General features: G+C 33.8%; 1 protein-coding gene across 1 annotated transcript in view; it reads right to left on the bottom strand.

The window, feature by feature from the left end:
* The window catches only part of ADAM18 (ADAM metallopeptidase domain 18), a 144,794-nt gene that overhangs the window by 86,683 nt on the left and 37,967 nt on the right, over nt 1-20,144 (bottom strand). The window contains exons 11-12 of the mRNA XM_045459772.1: nt 7,560-7,696; nt 3,940-4,123 (exon numbers count right to left, since the gene is read on the bottom strand). Coding sequence (XP_045315728.1) covers nt 3,940-4,123; nt 7,560-7,696 — 321 coding nt within the window. The remainder of the gene's footprint in view (nt 1-3,939; nt 4,124-7,559; nt 7,697-20,144) is intronic.

The raw sequence follows: 20,144 nt of genomic DNA, 5'->3' as shown, positions 1-20,144 counted from the left end.
AGTTAATCCAGTAAAAGGCTATAGGTTACTCTATTGGAGAGGGGAATGACTGAGGAAAGTGCTATTTTCTATCATTACTGGAGATTGCAGGATTTCATCATCTATCTGAATAGTGAGCTCAAACTCTGATACTAGCTTGGATCTGGAAATGTAGCAAGAGATTATAAATTTCCATTTGTAGCAATTGGCATCAGTCCTCTGCTTTTTCTTAATTTTTAGTTATATAAATAAATAAATAAATATGGTAACTGGTGACCCAGATCTTTCTTAACTATTAGTATAAATCCATGCAGCTCAAAACCATAGTTGCCATCTATGCTTTTCTTCCCTTTATGCTAACTACATCCATTTGGCTGTTATTGCTAAGTGCTGCCACTTGGCCTCTGCTATTTTGGTATCAATGATCCCTAGTGACACAGGGTGCCCAACTCTGTAATGGTGCTTCCAATAGTCAATCCCTATCTATACAAGAAAGCTACCATGGAGATTTTCAACAATACTTGGACCTTCTTAGTAGCACATTTTTTTCATTGTTTTACTGAAAGCAGTATCTGGTGAGCCACCCAAATAATTGGATGTTAGATTTTTTATTCTTATATTTTGTTATAATATGACCACTATTCTGAGTTTTTGAGACCCTTCCATATTTCTATATTAAGGTAGTTCTGGCAATAAAAAAATAATAAAACAGTTCTGGCATATGAACCTCATTTATTGTGGGCCAGACTGCAATGTTCAAAGATTCATCCAGCAGCAAATCAAGACTGGCTCCAAATCTCCTTGCCTAATAGATCTTTATTCGGTAGAGATTATCATCCTATCAATAAACCCTACCCTATCCAGGTCTATATTTAACATTTTGAGCCAGCATATTTAGCATCCATTCATTGCATATTATCCAGAGTTTTGTACACACATATTAACAAATTCTACAAATTCTTAAAAAATAATCTCTTTATCATAATAGCAGAAAGTACTTTCTCACTTGGGCTATACTTAGATTTGATGCAGTCTAGAACCAATGAGGGAAGGCAGGGACAGATGTTGAAAAGAACAAGCATCATCTTGTGAGACATCCATCTCTTGTGAACACATCTTTGTGTGGTCTCTAGGCAATGTGAAGCTACCTTCTTCCACCATTGAGCTAGCAGTGACTTCCCAGAACAGAGATTTCTGAGAAATTTGAAAGTTTAGGTATCTAAAGTCCATCATTTCAAATGTCCTGAACCTATAAATGAGTACATTTTGTCATCTGGCCAGCAATACATCCACTTTCAGAATCTTACCCTGAGTGTATGCTTCTTAGGAAAACTTCTGGTACCAGCTGACTTGGTTTTAGTTCCCCAAGAAACAAACCACTAAGCAAGGATGCAGACAAGTACTTTATTTGGAAAGTGTACTTGCTCTGTAATGAGGCTGTCACAAATTACCAAAAACCTAGCAACTTAAATAATTATCTTATAGTCTATAAATCAAAAGTTTAAATACATAAACTAGTCCAGATCCTCTGCTTATGGTCTCACAAAGGTAAAATCAAGATGTCAATAGGGCTATGCCCTTACTGGAGGCTTTGGGAAGGAATTCACTTCATGTCTCATCCAGATTGTCTGCCCAATTAAGTTCCTTGTGGTTATAGTACAGGGATTCCTGTTTCCTTACTGGCTGTCAAGGGCATGTTTTCTTCTCCTAGAAACTATATTCCTTCTGTGCTTCCATGTTCCTTCCTTCAGCAACAGCAGGTTGGGTCCCTCTCTCCAAATATTTTTGAGTCTTCTGCTACATCTCTGTGACTTCACTTAGAAAAAGCTCTCTGTTTTTAAGGATTCATTTGATTAGATTGGACCTACTGAGATATTCCAGGATAATGTCCCCATCTTAAAGTCCATAACCTTAATAACTTCTGCAAAGTACCTCAGTAATATAACATACCACAATTCAAAGGATTAGAGTGAGGACATCTTTGAAAGTCTATTCTACCTACCACCAAAACACTAGGAGCAAGATGGGAGCAAGATGTTAAGGAAGGGAAACAAGCCAGTACATATGGGTTTGTGAGTTGCTTACTGCTGTCTTAAGCTAAATCCCACAGGTACTTCTAGGAAATGATATAAAATAGGGGCATCAAAACATTTTTTGTAAAGAGTGAAATATCAACTATTTGCAACTTTGCTAAAATAGTGCACCTATGGCTTCTATTGCAAGTGTTCAACTCTGCCATTGTAGCACAAAAGCAGCCATAGATAATATGTAAATGTATGGGCATGGTTGTCATTCCAATAAAGTTCCATTTACAAAAATATGTAGCAGCTGAATGTTGTCCACTGGCCAGTTTGCAGAACTCTGATACTGAGCATATTTCATAGAATTTCTTTGTAAGAGTCAAGGAATCTGGGGCAATTATCCACCAAATACCCTTCATAATTATTTGAGGGTTAATCATTAGCCCCAAGTGCACTAAGTCCACCCTGCTAAAAGCTGAGCATGCTACTGAGACCAGAGGAGGTACTCCAACAAAAAGTCTTAGATACTTGAAACAAATACACTCTCCAGGAATAGTCAATGCTGAGAAGATACTGGTAGGCCACTGACAGTGTCTGTTGTAAGTGACAATATGTTTACAGCTGGTAGCTGTGGAAATTCACAATGTGCAGACCTAGCTCCAGATTCTGTTGCTTTATTCTATCCTTCATTAAAAATAACCAGTTTTTTTTGGTGGCAATTGGCACCGTATCTAGGAGGATGTGAATACAAGATGAGCATAGTATCACTAATTAGAAAACTAAGATGACTTTAGAAAATCTGAGATAATTGGAGGGGTGCCTGGGTGGCTCAGTCAGCTGAGCGTCTGACTCTTTTTTTTTTTTTTTTTTGACTTTTATTTATTTATTTTTTTTTTATTATATGAAATTTATTGTCAAATTGGTTTCCATACAACACCCAGTGCTCATCCCAAAAGGTGCCCTCCTCAATACCCATCTCTAATGGTTCATGAGTTTGAACCCCACATCAGGCTCCATGTTGAGTGTGGAGCCTGCTTGGGATTCTCTCTCCCTCTCTCTGCCCCTCCCCTGTTCTCTCTCTCTCTTTCTCTCTCTCTCTAAAATAAATAAAATGAAAAAAAAAAGAAAAAAAGAAAATCTGAGATAACTGGAAAGCCTACATAGACACACACACACACACATATGTATGTGTATATATATATATGCACATACGTATATATTAATGCTGGGGAATAGTGGAGAATTAAGATAACTTGTAGAGATTTAATATTATGTAAACAAATGGTGGTCTACTATTTTTGTAGATGGATAAGAAATTCGTGTAACTTCTGGGGGACTAATGAAATTTTATTTTATTCAAATAGAGGGGAATTATGACATATTATGCAATAATGCTATTATAATAATGTTATTATAATTAGTATGTATAGAATATTTGGTTGATGAGACTGTGGTAGGCTGGATATATATATATTTAGAAGTGAGAAAACAGGACACGTTTTTGATCATCCTGAAATTGGAAATGCAAGAATGCTTCAGGATTAAGAAAAAAACATTATAATGTTTTACCATTCTTGCAACCAAAAGAAAGGGGAAAATTTGAAACAAACTCAGAAGAAGTTTGTAGAAAAAACAGAGACTGCGGCCACATACATTAGGAAATAAGTTGTGGATAAAAAGCCATTTGTTCAGCCTATGTATGCAAAACCTCTTCACTGGCATACTTGGGAACAGTGTGTACAAACCAAGTTTTCATGAATCATTTGTCTTCTCAATTGAAGAGGGATGGAAAAGCAATTCATATATTTCCTAACCACTACTCACTTTCATACCCAAGTTCCATATTGAAGACATAGTTGCATATATAATTCCAATACCATGAAAACCACTTATTAGAAATATAAGAAATTGTGCTCAAATTCCAATCTTTACTGCTTACCTCTTCGCTTCCACAGTCACATTCTTCATTAGGTTCCAAAATCCCATTACCACATACTGATTGATTTTGGTATGATGGTTGCAAATTTGAAAAGTTCTGAAGACATTTAGCCTCATATTTTGAAACAAAATTTCTATAGTCATGCATGCTACAGTTGCTAAAAATCTTTATACCACTGGAACCCCTACAATGAAATAATAATCCTCAGGTAAATAAACCAGGTTAATAAAAGCCCATCTAAATGATGTTCCATATATAATGATATGAATTGCGAGATGGCTTAAATGAAAAAGTTGTGCCTTAGCAGAGATGAAGTCAAACATGATTACATTTTAATTTATCACTATTAATCTTTAATATTTTTAAAATGGCATTGAAAATGTATCTTTACAGGAAAGCAGTAAAGTTTAATGGTTAAATATCCACCTATCTATCATCTATCTATATATCATCTATTATCTACCATCTATCTTTCTACCTGATACGCTCTTCAGTCATATATCCAAAGTTTTCTTCCCTCATTTCAGTCAGATGTCTACTCACATGTAACTTTCTAAAGAGGTCTTTCTTGATGTTATATAAAATTGTGTCCCTTCCCACATTCTCCTTCCACTGTCATTATTTATTTTTCTACATATATTACTCTATATTATTGTATCATGTAAAAATAAGCATATTTGTATTTTTTAAATCTGTTTTTATATGACTTAAATTTTGCACTAAAATACAAGTTCTGTGAAGGTCTTTATTTTCATGTTCACAGCTATATTTTTAGTGGGATATCTAATATATATGTCTAATAGATCTCCAATATATATTTTAAGTATACTGTGTAAAATATTGTCTACTGGTCTTCTCAGCCAAGCCTGTCCCATCCACTATTCTCAGTTCCAGGCAACTTTAACCTTCTAGTTTCTCAAGATGATAATATTGGTGTAATCCTGCATGAGACTGCATGTTGGAATGGTAACATTTTGAATACATTGAATTAAATAAAATATATTAAAATATATTAAGTATATATTAAATATTTATTATATGTTAATAAAATACATTAAAACATATTGCTGCAATTAACTTCATCTGATTAAAAAAGGTTTTAATGTTTGCTTATTTTTGAGACAGAGAGACAGAGTGCAAGTCGGTGAGGTGCAGAGATAAAAGGAGACAGAGAATCTGAAGCAGGTTCCAGCCTCTGAGCTGCCAGCACAGAGCCCAACATGGGGCCCAGGCCCACAAGCCATGAGAACATGACCTAGGCCAAAGTTGGACACTCAACCAATGGAGCTACCCAGGCGCCCTATGATTTTTTAAATGTTTTATAATGCAGCTTCTAGTAAATTTACAATTACATACGTGGTTTACATTTTAATTCTAATTCACAGTTCCCCTCTAAGCAATCATGTCTGACACAGTAACTCTTAAACAGCTATATCTGTGATGAGTGATGTTCTGGGTTGACTCCAGAGCCTCCAAGGAAAGAAATGTATAACTGCCAAGGGTTTGGAGTTGGGAGAGTGAGAAAAAAAAGGCATGCTTTAGCTTTCATTGATATACTCATTTGTAATGGAATCAATAGGGGAAAGTGTGAAGACTGTCACAAGGAAAAATATTTAAGCAATTTTTTCTATTACTTTTAACTATTTTGTTTCAATAGACATCAGTGCCACTACAGTTTTGCAGGCTACTGTTAGGCAAAAAGCTACAAATTTTGAGCACTGATATCTTTGTACACAAAATTAGCTTAAAAATAGACAGAGACCTAGGTTCGTTTCTACTTGGACCACATGCTTTCTGAGTAAAAATTAAGTGTTAGAACTTGAAGCTTTCAGGGGCACCTGGGTGGCTCAGTCAAACGTTCGACCTCGGCTCAGGTCATGATCTCACAATTTGTGAGTTCCAGCCCTGCGTCGGGCTCTGTGCTGCCAGCTCAGAGCCTGAAGCTTGTTTTGGATTCTGTGTCTCCCTCTCTCTCTGCTCTTCCCCCACTCATGCTCTGTCTCTCTCTGCTTCAAAATTAAATAAACATTACACTTAAAAAAAGAACTTGAAACTTTCATTTAAAACGTGTACAAAGCAATTTGTTTTTTTAAATCTCTGCCTAAAAGAGAAATGAAAAGGAAGAAAATGAATGTATTAGCCTAAGTATATAGAATTTTAATAGACCCAGACATTTCAAAGTAAGTCTTAATCGATTGTTTTTTTTGTGGGGAAAGTTACCATCGAGGTCTAAAGACAACTACAAAATAAGTTGAGTTAAAGCAGCTGTTTCAAAGTATTTTCATTTTTTATCCCAAACTCCAAGTGTGGGCTTGGAAACACTGAAAAAATTATTTCAGAGAAACACAGCTTTTCCTGCAACCCTAACTCTTTTTGAATCCCATGGACATTATTAACTTGGCAAAACCTCAACTATTTACTTTCTTTACTTATGCGTTTGATAGCTGAAATTACATGGGCCAAAATAAACAAACATGCTGTTTGAATTCATATTACTTTTGTAATTACTAATATTAAGTATCCATTCAAAAGGCCCAACAATCTTATCACATTCTGAAGTCATTTCTAATTTCTAGTCTCCAAGACATGTGTTTCACGTCTTTTATCCAAGCTCTTATGCTCCTTATTCTCAGCTTCCTATCAGAAGAAATTGTCCTCATCTTTCCACCTCCATTAACCAAACTACCTACATCTTTATTTACTCTGCTAACATCTTATCACAATAATTGAGTATACACAGCTCCAAAAAAAAGCCAACCTATGAGTGCCTGTGCAGCTCAGTCGGTAAAGCCTCAGAGTCTTGGTTTCGGCTCAGATCATGATTTCACGATTTGTGGTTTCAAGAGCCCCATGTCAAGCTCTGCACTGACAGTGCCTGCTTGGGATTCTCTTTCCCTCTCTCTGCCCCTCCTCTGCTTTCTCTCTCTCTCTCTCTCTCAAAATAAATAACTAAACATTAAAAAAATAAAAATAAATAAATAAAAGCCAGCCCCTGTACTTATGCACTAGATTCTATCCTAATTTACTCAGTGATTTTGTTAAGTCTTCATTTTATCCAGCATCATCACCCTTTCCTTCTTTTCTCTTTATTTCTTTGTCTATAGATAATGTAGTTCCTCTTATCTTAATAAAATTTTTAATGCTATTATTGTTCTAATTGTATTATGATTCTGCTGATTTACGTAGGTAGTCAATCGTAATATCTATAAATAAGGACATTTTTTTTTTTCTTTTTCAAATGTTTCCTCTTTTTTCTTTCCCTTAAAATTCTGGCCAAAGCTCCCTGGACTATATCACTGAGGATAATTTTACATATCTTTGCTTTGAATGCCAAGTGCTATAACAGCCAAAACAATAATAGTACCATGTTTATATAGTATTTCAAAGTCTTTATAAATCTTAAAAATTTCCCTCTAATTCCCTCAGGTATTTCTTAATCATGATATTTACCACTTTCCTGGAGTTTTGTATCACTTAGACAGATTTATTAGTAGGAAAATTCTTCGATACTTTTCCAATTTTTGACGTGGAGTGGAATATAAAAATAAAAAATTCATCACATCTTGTAAACAACCTAACATATATATGTAAAATAATTAAGAAGAAAAAAAAAGCCTTACACTGCTTTATGATTCATTATGCATGTAGCTCTTGGACAAGAACAATTATTAATATCATCATATGTTAATCCCATTTTAAGGCCAAGTAGTTGAGCTATAATAACTGAAAATCCCTCCAAAGTTACAGCATCTGGATACTAAAATAAAGAAGATTGAAGGGAAAACTATCATATAAGAAGTTAACAAAAGCAAGTAATAAATTAAATTAAAGCATTTTGTTCCCATAAAATTTTATATTTTAATACTCTTTATGTTAAGTATATTTTACAACATTATTTTGATAAGTCATTGACAGGACTATCCATACTGGTCATTTGATTAAGAACAATGCAAGAATGTAGGGAATGATCAAACTACCAGTATTCTCTGGTTTACAATTTGACACGCTCAAATTCTGTAGCCATAAGCACACTTAGTATTTCTGATGCAATCAACATAAAACACATTTATGTAACTTTTCCATTAAATCAGTTCATCCAATTAGTAAATATTAACTCAGTGTACACATGTGTCAGGCACATTAACAGAAGATGAAAATGTAGTGGCATGCATGACAGAAATGGACATTGTTCACATGAGGAGCTTCCATTACAGAAAGGAAGAAAGAAAATAAACAAGAAACTTAAAACAAACTTCGTCAATACAAATCGATCACAGAAAGTATTATGAAGAAAATGAAGTACTCCAAAAGAAAATTCTGAGGAGGAGTAGAACCACTTAAAATTTATGAATTAATATTTAGGCTGAGGTGTAACACTTGGGAAATGACCCAGCAATATACATAGGAGTAAGTTATTTGTATGTAAGCTCATTAAAAGGTTGTAGTATAATGGATGAATTTTAAAAATAATAACAGAAATTAGAGATATAGGCAAAGCTATGGTAAGGACATTTGGAATGAGAAGTTATTTTAAAAAGGTTGCTGGTAGTACAGTCGTATTTCACATTATTTAACTTTTGATAAGTAAATTGTGAAACTTTTCTCATCCCTTTAGTCATCACAAGCAAAATTCTTAGAGTTTTTCTAATTTTTCTACATCAGTTGAAATTTATGGTGAATAAGATTTTAGTAATTCATGCCTAAAAGAAAAAAAAAAGATTGTACATATGTATGTGCAAGTGTGTGAATGAAAACATGGAAAAATCAGTTAATAGCTAATAGTTAATAGGTACCCTTTCTTTTTACACTATAAGACCGAAGTATAAAAGAAAGGAAAAAATTCCAGTAACAGAATTTGAAAGACAGATAAAGCCACAGCAAAACATGAAAGGTGATATCAAGCTGATCATCAGATTTTAAGACAGGTTGTTAACAACCATAAGCTGGCCTTTTAATGCCAGCTCAGAAAAAGAAAACATGCTCTTGTACTTCCATAATTCCACAGTTGAGAATGAATCCCCTCTATAAAGTCACACAACAAGGGGCTCCTGGGTGTCTCAGTCGGTTAAGCATCCAGCTTTACCTCAGGTCATGATCTCAGGGTTTGTGATTTCGAGCCCCGTGTTGGGCTCTGTGCTGACAGCTTGGAGCCTGGAGCCTGCTTTGGATTCTGTGTGTGTGTGTCTCTCTCTGACCCTCCCCCACTTGCTCTCTGTCTCTCGCTCTCTTTCAAAAATAAACATTAAAAAAATTATAAAAAATAAAGTCATATAGTAAAATAAAATAAACCAGTAGCTATATTGTGCAGGAAGAGAAGACAATTATACAAAAAATTCTTAACAGAAATAAAAAAAGAGGACATCACTGTAGAGCTTGTTGATTAAAAGGAGCTATGATGTACAAACGAAGGAAATTGTACCCTTATCTTACACCATTCACAGAAATTGACATGACATGGATTAAAGATTTACACATGAGACCTAAAACTGTAAAAGGTTTAGAAGAAAACATAAGCAAAAATCTCCTTCAAATTGGTCTTGGCAACAAGTTTTGGGTTTCACACCAAAAGCACTGGCAACAAAAGCAAAAATTAACAAGTGGTGTAACTACTGGAGCAACCCACGTGTTCACTGATAGATGAACAGATAAGGAGTATGCGATATGTGTATGTACAATGGGATATTATTCAGCATATAAAAGAATGAATCTTGCCATTTGCAACAACATGGGTGGACCTAAAGGGTATAATGCTATATAAAGTCAGTCAGAGACAAATATCATATGATTTCTCCCATATGTGGGATTAAAATAAAACACAACAAAACAAATGAATAAGCAAAGAAAAAAAAGAGACAAAAAGAAGTCCTAAATACAGAGAACAAACTCATAGTTGCCAGAAGGGAAGTTTATTATTTATTTTATTAAAAATAAAAAACTCATAGAACTGAAATATAAGTAGAAAGGAGGCAGGATATAAGTTCAACAAACAAATCAAGTGTATTTCTATATATTAGAAATACATTAGAACAATTGAAAACTGAAATTGAAAACACAATTCTATTTACAATTTTTTCTTTAAAAAGTTAAAACATTTATGTATATGTATCAGTTTGCTGGGGATTCCATAACGAAGTACCACTACTAGGTGGTTTAAACATCAATATTTTTTTCTCATAATTTTAAAGGCTGAACATCCCAGATCAAGATGCTGGCAGGGCTGGTTTCTAAGTCCTTTCTCCTTATGTCTTCATATGGTCTGTTCTCAGTACATATCTTGCCTCAATCTCTTCCTATAAGAGCACCAATCATATTGACCTGATTTTCATTAATCACTCCTTTAAAGGCCTTCTCTTCAAATACAGTCACATTATGAGGTACTAGGGGTGGGATTTCAATCTATCAATTTGGAGAGGATATAAACCAGCCCAACAAATGGTAAAAATGAAACAAAACATGTAAGGAACTATATGCTAAAACTTAGAATATTTTCAAGAAATAAATCAAAGAAATCCTAAAGAAAGTGAGAAACACCGCATATTCATGGCTTTAAAAAATAAAACAAAGTGAAGATTTCAATTCTCCCCAAATTGAACTATAGGTTTAATGCATTACCTAACAAAACAGCACTATGTTTTTAAAAACGTTTTTGAAATTTCAGTGGAAAGGCACTGAAATTAGAATAGTGAAAATAATTTTAAAAAGTAAGAATCAATTTCTGAAATTTTAACCTTTACCACATATTTAGAGTAATCAAAACAATGCAATATTGAAAGAAGACAGACAAATAGATTGATGAAACAAATAAAGTCCAGAGATAGACCCAGATAAGTATGCTCAAGTGAATTTTGAGAACGGTGCAAAATTTCAAGCAAGAGAGTATCTCTTCAATAAATTATGTTAGGACATTTGGAAACCCTTAGTCAAAAAAATTCCTAAAAACTTAATAACTTATATCTCACTCAGCACATATTATTAATAAAAATAGGTCTTATTTCTAAGTGTAAATGGTAAACCTATAATAATTTTAGAAAACGAGTGAAACAGTCTCATGATTTGGGTAATGTACTATGGTTCTTGAACAAGTTTTCTTTGGGGAAATCTGAATAAAGGGTACATAAAGACTGTTCTACTGAACTTCTCATGAGTCTTATTTTTTTGCAAGAGAATAAGCCTAAATAACAAATAACACACAGAAATCATAGCATTGTAAGATCAAGCAGTGAAATTATTGAACACTATCAGAAGAAGTAAATCCAACTGTCAACAACTATGAAGTGTCTCAGTATCTGAGGGGAATTTAAGAAAACTTTCAGGTGAAAGCAATGCCAGTTTTTGATTAGTAACAAATTATTAGTAGCAATTAATTTTCATACCTAGATTTTAGTGAAAGCATAATTTGCTAGAACATCAAAAGAACCATTCCATTTAAACTTTTAATTATTATGCTATAACCAGGAAGAATGAAGAAATAAATTAATGAAGAAATAAATTCCTACACAAATTAACCAAGGCTTGAAAATCAACACTTAAGAACTTGAAAGCAGCAAAAAATAAATGACAGATTACACAAAAACAAACAATTCCATTATTGGTTGAATTTTCATAAATAACAAGGAGGGAAGAGTGTGAAATACATTTTAAGTACAGAAGGAAAAAGATTATCATCCCCAAATTATAAATCTAGCAAAAATAACACCAAAATTAGATTGAATAAAGATATTTTTACATAAAAAACTAAAGAATTCATTGCAAGTGGACATGAACTACAAAAATCGCTGGAGAAAGAGATTGAGGTTGAAACTAAATGATTCTAGATGAAAACTTAAATCCTCAGAAAATTAAAGTATTGGAAATGACAAAAATATGGGTAAATACAAGAGATTTTAGGTGGCTTAGTTTTGTTAAGAGTGCTATAACAATTATTAACTCTTCAAGGGAAAATGAATAATATTATCTTGCAGATTTTTATGTATCTTAAAGCAAGGTTTCTACCTATGAAATAAAGTAACATAATTTAACTGTGAACAGTTAAGTCAATTCCTAAAGACTAGGGGAAAAAAAGAACCTGAAGAGAGCAGAAAAAAAAATCCTTGAAAAATCACACAGAGCTGGGAATGATTCATGATCACACCAGTCAGAATAAAAACATTCGTAATTTATGAGGTTTTGGACAGAGTACATAGAATCAGAAGTCTACTGCCTCAGTTGTTTGGCAAGCTTCATTCTAGATGAAATGAGCCCTGTTTCTACTTGAGAACATTTAAAATAACAGCATGAAAGAAGCAAATTCTATGCGAGTACTTTAATTCTGTCTGAGAAAAGGGACAATAATACACACATAGACAAACACACATACTATTTACTTATTTTTTATGTTTATTTATTTTTGAGAGAGAGGGAGAGAGAGTGAATAGGGGAGGGGCAGAGAGAGAGGGAGACACAGAATCCAAAGCAGGCTCCAGGCTCTGAGCTGTCAGCACAGAGCCGGACGCCAGGCTCCAACTCACGAACCATGAGATCATGACCTGAGCCGAAGTCGGAAGCTCAGCCGACTGAATCACCCAGGCACCCCAACAAACATACATATTAATATGCAGCAACTGACAGTGTATAATTGAAAACAAGCAACCAAACAAAATTTAAAAAGCAGAGGATGCCAGAGAAATGGCCAAGTAGATAGTCCCAAGAACCCATCCCTCCGCGAAAACACTAATAATTTGAGGAAAATTTGTCAGAATCAATTTTTTCAGAACTCTAAAAAATAGTCAAAGTCTTACAAGCAACCAAGTGAATTCAGAATCAATGAAAAAGGCAACTTGAACATTTATAGCTAGTATTTTAAAATGCTACCAGACTATGGAGGTATTTTCTTACATATTTTTTAAATGTATTAAAATTTTTAAGTCAACTCAAAAGTGATAGGAAAGCATCGTGGCATATTTATTTCCCCTTCACTCTTGCCCCAGTCTACAGCATGAATTTATTTCTGGGGTCTCCATTCTGTTCTATTTGTCTAGATGTTTGTTTTGTACCAGTATCATACTATTTTGATTACTGTATATTTATAGTATATTTTAAAGTCAGAAAGTGTCATGTCTCCAGATAAGTTCTTCTTGCTTGAGATTTCTTTGTCCAGGATTTCTTGTGGTTCCATATAATATTTAAGGTTTTCTTTCTATTTCTGTAAATAATGACATTGAAGTTTTGATAGGGAATGCACTGAAACTGTAGATCACTTGTGTGTAATATAGACATTTAAAAATATTAATTCTTCCAATTAGTGAAGATGGGATGTCTTTCCACTTATCTGTATCATCTCATTCCTCTCATCAATGTTTTATAATTTTCATTGTGCAAATCTTTGACCAATTTGGTTAAGTTTATTCCTAAGTATTTTATTCTTTTTGTTACTATTGTGAATGGAAATGTTTTATTGATTTCCTTTTTCAGATAGTTCATTGTGCATAAAAACATGACTAATTTTTGTAATGTTTATTTTGTTTCTGCAACTTTACTGCATTTATTATTTCTGAGTCCTTTGTTGTTGTTTAGGGGTTTCTACATATATGATCACGTCATCTTCAAACAAGAGATAATTTTACATCTTCTTTTCCAGTTTTGATTTTTCTTTCTCCTTTCTTCCTTCCTTCTTTCCACCTTTCTTCCCTTCCTCCCTTCCTCTCTCTTTCTCTCTTTTTCTTCTCTATCTTCTTTTTCTTCTCTTTCTCCTTCTTCTTTTGTGTAATTGCTCTGGCTAGGACTTCCAGTATTATGTTAAATAGAAGTTGTGAGAGTGGGTATTCTTGCCTTGTACCAGATCTGAGATGGAAAGCTTTCAGTTTTCCCTGGTTGATTATGATGAGCTCTAGGCTACTGCCATATGATCTTCATTCTGTTGAAGCAATTTCCTTTTAAAACTGGTTTGTTGAGAGTTTTTATCATGAATGGATGTTGAACTTTCTCAAATGTTTTTCTGTTTCCACTAAGATGATTGTGTGTTTTTTCCTCTTTCATTTTGTTCATGTATTGTATCATATTGACTGTTTTCCATGTTTGGCCATGATCATATACTGCTTAGTACTCTGTGTTGTGATTGCTTTCCACGTTCAACATTATGTTTCATCTCAGGGGTAAATTCCACTTGGTCATAATGTATAATCCTTTTAATGCAATAAATTATATTGATTTTTTTTTGCTAATATTTTAAGCTTTTGCATCTATGTGCATCAGGGATATTGGCCTGTGGTTTTGTTTTCTTCTGGTATCTCTTTTTCTGGCTTTTATATGAGGCTGATGCTGGTTTGTTAAAATATATTTGGAAGTGTTCTCCCTTCAATTATTTTGAAGAGTTTCAGAAGGATTGGTGTTAATTATTCTTTGAATTTTTGGTAGAAATCTCCAGTAAAACCATCTGTTCCTTGGCTTTTTTTTTTTTTTTTTTTTTTTGGTTGGGAGGCTTTGATTACTAATTGAATCTCTATTTGGTGTTGCTTTGATCAAGTTTTCTATTTTTCTTGATTATTTTGGTAGGTTGTATTTTTCCAAGAATGTATCCATTTTTTCCAGGTTATCTAATTTGTTAACATATAATTATTCTTAATTGTCCTTTTTTACCTCTGTAATTTATCCATTGTAATGTCTCCACTTTCATTTCTGACTTCATTTATTTAAATCTTCCCTCTACTTTTTTCTTAATTATTTTAGGTAAGAGCTTATCAATTTTATTTTTCTTGTCACAAATCCCAAATCCTAGCTTTGTCATTTTTCCCATTATTTTTCTATTCTCTATTTGATTTATTTTTCACTACACAAACTCTCCAAAAAAAATCCAGAAATAGAGAAAGCATAGCTCATTTTATGAACTCATCATTACCTTGATAGAAAATCCATAAATAGCCATTACCAGAAAAGATAACTACAGTTTGATATACCCAATCACCATAAATGCAAAATTTCTTTTTTTCTTTATATATATATTTTTAATGTTTTTTTAAATTTATTTTTGAGACAGAGAGAGACAGAGCATGAGCAGGGGAGGGGCAGAGAGAGAGGGAGACACAGAATCCGAAGCAGGCTTCAGGCTCTAAACTGTCAGCAAAGCCCAACGCGGGGCTCGAACTCACGGACCGTGAGATCATGACCTGAGCCGAAGTCAGACACTTAACTGACTGAGCCACCCAGGTGCCCCTAAATGCTAAATTTCTTAACAAAATTTCACCAACTTGAATCCAACAATATATGAAAAAGACAATACATCAAGACCAAGTGGGATTTATTCCGGGAACACAAAGCTAGTTCACCAATTGAAAATTCATCAATAATATAGCCACCATATCAACAGACTAAAGAATTAAAAAATGTATGAGTTTTCAATAAATACAGAGAAAGACATTTGACAAAATCCAATATTCATGTTCGGTGAAACAAAGAAACACAAAAAAATATCTGCTTAGTAGGAATCAAAGGGAGCTTCCTTATAAAGAGTCTCTCTATAAATCCTATAGCTAACATCCTATAAAATCATGAAAGACTGAATCCATTCCCTGTAAGATTACAAACAAGGCAAGGGTTTAGACTCTCACAACTTATATTCAATATTGTACTGAAGATTCTAATTGATGGAATAAATTGAGAAAAAATAAAAGGCATGCAGATTAGAATGGAATAAACAAAACTGTCTCTATTCTCAGATGACCTATTTATATATCTGTCTATCTATCTATCTATCTATCATCTATCTATCATCTCTGTAATCTACCTAAACATCTATCTATGTAGAGAATTCCAAAGCCTATCAAACAACTCACATAACTGGGTTTCCTAGCTTACAGAGGATAGTGAACACAAAAAGCATAGCTAAGACATGGGTTAGTTTGATTAACTAGATAAATGTATTCAAATATCACCATGTGTAAAACAACATGAATTCCTCTTTTCAACTTTGCCAATTTCACTACAAATAAACCATCTTTGCTCACATTTCAGTCAATTGGTAAAACTATTAAAGCCATTCTCAAATGTTTGAGCTGTTGCACTAAATTCAAAAACTCAGATATTTTTACCTAGATTTATTTATTTATTTATTTATTTATTATGAAATAAATATTATTCTATTTTTGTTTACTAGAACCCTTAGTATCTACCCCTCACTTGTTGCCCAGGAAAATGTCAACATAAATTAGCAAGATCTTATATGTTGTCTTGCTTTATGAGCTATCATCTTCTGGAAAGCCTTTACAACTTTTATTAACCTATGAGGATAAAGGCTGATGAGATTAAAATAAGGCAGGGTAAACTATGGTCCACAAACCCAATCTAGCCTATGACCAGTACAGCCTTCAAATAAGAATGGTTTTAGGGGAGACTGGGTGGCTCAGTTGGTTAAACGTCTGACTTCAACTTAAGCCATGATCTCACGGTTCGTGGGTTTGAGCCCCATGTCAGGCTCTGCTGACAGCTCAGAGCCTGGAGCCTGCTTTGAATTCTGTGTCTCCCTCTCTCTCTGCCCCTCCCCTGCTCACACTCTGTCTCTGTCTCTCAAAAATGAATAAACAAAATTTTTTTAAAATAAATAATGGTTTTACATTTTTAAATAATTAAAAAAATAAAAAAAATATTTTGTGACAAATTAAAATTATATGAGATTAAATTTCAGTATTCATAAATAAAGTATTATTGGAACACCACCATGCTCATAAATTTATATACTTTCTATATTGGCTTTTGCATTACAGTGGCAGAGTTAATGAGCTGTAATGTAGATTACATGGTCTACAAAGTCTGAAACATTTAGTACCTGTTCCTTTATATATAAAATATGCTAATCCTTAAGATAGAGTTTAGAGTGAATAGGTGTCATTATAAGGCATCCAATTCAAATGAAATTATTACACAGAGAAGAAGTTTCACCTCACCACAGATGTGGACCAGCTACTTCAGTTGACCAAAACACTCTTAGAAGAATTTGTCATTTTAAATTTTGATCAGGGTTCCTGTTCTGAGGAATTCTGAGGTTCGGGGTATCTGGGTGGCTCAGTTGGTTAAGCATCCAGCTCTCGAGTTTGGCTCAGGTCAGGTTTGTGGGATCAAGCCCTTCATGGGGCTCTGTGCTGACAATGCGGAGCCTGCTGGCGTTCTTTTTCCCCCCTCTCTCTGCCTCTTTTGTGTGCTTGCACATGCTCTCTCACTCTCACAGAATAAGTAAACTTAAAAAATATATTTAAAAAAATTTTTTTAAATAAAATGATCAGGTTCATCTTGGATTCATCCATTGTTACAATCCCAAGTCTAAGGTCTCCTTCCAATTAATGTGCTAATTATAAAATAACAGATTTGGTCCCCTCTTGTCTTTATTCTAATTATTTTCTAATGTTTATTTGTTTTTGAGAGACACACAGAGAGACAGACAGACAGAGTGCAAGCAGGGGAGGGGCAGAGAGAGAGGACATACAGAATCCAAAGCAGGCTCCAAGCTCCAAGCTGTCAGCACAGAGCCTGATGCAGGGCGTGAACTTACAAACCGTGAGATCATGACCTGAGCTGAAGTCGGCTCAGCTTACTGAAGATGCTTACCTGACTGAGCCACCCAGGTACCCACCCCCCACTTGTCTGTAATTCTGCAACATGAACAATTAATTGGGTAAATGATTCTCAGTTATACTTGCCTAGTGGTTACCAAAAAAAGGAGATGATATTAAAGCCCCTAAAGGATCCAAGAAGAAAGAATTTTATAAAAGCAACTGGGGAAAAAAAGCAGCTGGTTAACATATAACAGATAAATTATTGAGAAACCAACAGAGGATGATGAGGCAATTCTGAGATTAGAAAAGCAAAATGTTGCTACCAACACCAGAACAGGATGTATAAATGAAGATCCATTCTTAGAATCCATAAACAAGTGCTACTCAATAGGAGACACATGACAGAAGGACGAGGAGTTTCAGAACAGAAAGCAATAGTTCTGAGACATTTCTCCAAGCAGGGTCAGTATGTAGACATACTAAGACATTTCCCTGCCTCCATCTAATCATCCACACTTGCTGAATATACCCAAAAGCATGAAGGCAAAGAAGCCCAGGGAATATATATATGTAGTTCCCTATGAGATAGATCAGAGCAGAGGATTATCATGAAATGGATCTGAGAACACTTAGATGAGTGACTGATCCAAAGTATAAATACCAAAAAATATTAGGGAATGTAGAAGTAAAAGAACAAACTTAAATAAGATAAAATAAATTATATAATGAGTCAAAATGCTCTAATATATAATTAACAAAGTTCCATAGATAAAAGGGGAAAAATGATCAAGTAAAATATAGTAAAATTTCTCAAATCAGAAGTAAATTAGTATCCAGATTTAAAGGACTTTAATATAACCAGCATATTGGATGATGAAAGACAACATACAAGGATTTTAAAAAGTCTTAAATGTTTCCATACAGAAAATAAGCAAGACACACAAATGAATGAGAATAAAAATAGCAGTAAATTTCTAAAGAAATGGTAAAAGACAAGGAAAAAATCCTTTAAAATTCCAAGGTACAATTATTTTAAAAGGAAAATTAACCATAGGTGTCTGGGTGGCTCAGTCAGGTAAGCATCAGACTGATTTTGGTTCAAGTCATGATCTCAGGGTCATAGGCTCAAGCCCCACATCAGGCTCCATGCTGAATATGGAAACTGCTTGGGGTTCTCTCTCTCCCTCTCTCTCTGCCCCTCCCCCACTCATTCTCTCTTTCTTAAAATAAAGAAACACACACACACATATATATATATATATATATATATATATACACGTATATATATATATATATACACGTATATATATATGAAAGTAAAATTAACCAATCTTTGAAATAATTAAATGTATTTTCAATCATGTCACTCTCAAACAATTTGCTACACATCTATTTTTTAGTAAATTATAAGAGCATATATTCTACTAAAATGAGTAAGCAAGTCATGAAAAAAGAATACACATGTTCCAAAGGAGAAATGGTAGAAAATTTGTAAACAACCCTTATGTAAGAAGTTTAACAGAGATTGGGGGAAAAAAAGAAACATCCCCAGAGCTCCAAAGAGGACTTTTTGCAACGTGTAAAAAAAGTAGAGGCAATTTTTAATTTTATTAAAGAATTTGGGCAAAGGCAATATTATGCAGTTACAAATTTGGGAAGAAACAAAACCTATGCAATGAAGGCAATTTAATTTTATTTCATTATTTGGCTCACTTGAGAATAAAACAAAATTCTAATAAACTATATTATTATAGAGGAAGAATGGAAGAGGTGGCAAGTCAGTATTATGAGCTACTAGGATCCTAAATTCTGACTTCACTGATAGTGAGTCAATGGATGTCTAAATTTGAAGACTCAAGAAATTTCAAGGGCATTTTATTTAAAAATATAGAGTAAAAATGAATAAATTATTCTTACACATATAAGCATGGGTAAATTCCACAGACATAATTTTGAACAAATAATTGGCAGATACAAGAATATACTGTGTATTATTTCATTTACATAAAGCTCAAAAAGAGGCCAACTTAACCAATGGTGATAAGTGTCAAAAAGTGGTTTTCTTTGATATGGATAGTAAGTGGAAGGAGTTATATGAGTCATAGGGGTCTTATGAAGCGGAAAAATACACTATTTCTTGAGCTCCATGATACTTATGGTTATGTATTAACCTGGCCAATATTAATTGTGCTAGATATTTATGATTTTTTCAATGTTCTTTATATGTAATATACTCCAATAAAACTTTTATTTACAAGGAGATGAATATAACAGTATAAGTCAGGAGGAAAAATTTTTTAAAAAATGCAGGCGTAGTTTATGTAAGGGACTGATTTCGTTTTTTCAGTATTAGTCCTGTTAAATCACTTGTTTTTTTTTTTTTAATTTTTTAAAAAAACTTTTATTGTTTATTTATTTTTGAGAGAAAGAGAGCACAAGCGGGAGGAAGGGCAGAGAGAGAGGGAAACCCAGAATCTGAAGCAGGCTCCAGGCTCTGAGCTGTCAGCACAGAGCCTGATGCGTGGCTTGAACTTGGGTACGGTGAGATCATGACCTGAGCTGAAGTCGATCGCCCAACTGACTGAGCCACCCAGGTGCCCCAAAAATCATTTGTATTTGTAACACGTGAATGTGTATTACTTAATAAGATACAAATTTAAAAAGAAAAGTGGAGCTATATGAATC

The sequence above is a fragment of the Leopardus geoffroyi genome, chromosome B1 (genome assembly GCF_018350155.1).
Source record: "Leopardus geoffroyi isolate Oge1 chromosome B1, O.geoffroyi_Oge1_pat1.0, whole genome shotgun sequence".
Lineage (NCBI taxonomy): Eukaryota > Metazoa > Chordata > Mammalia > Carnivora > Felidae > Leopardus > Leopardus geoffroyi.
This window is presented reverse-complemented; position numbering and strand designations above follow the sequence as displayed.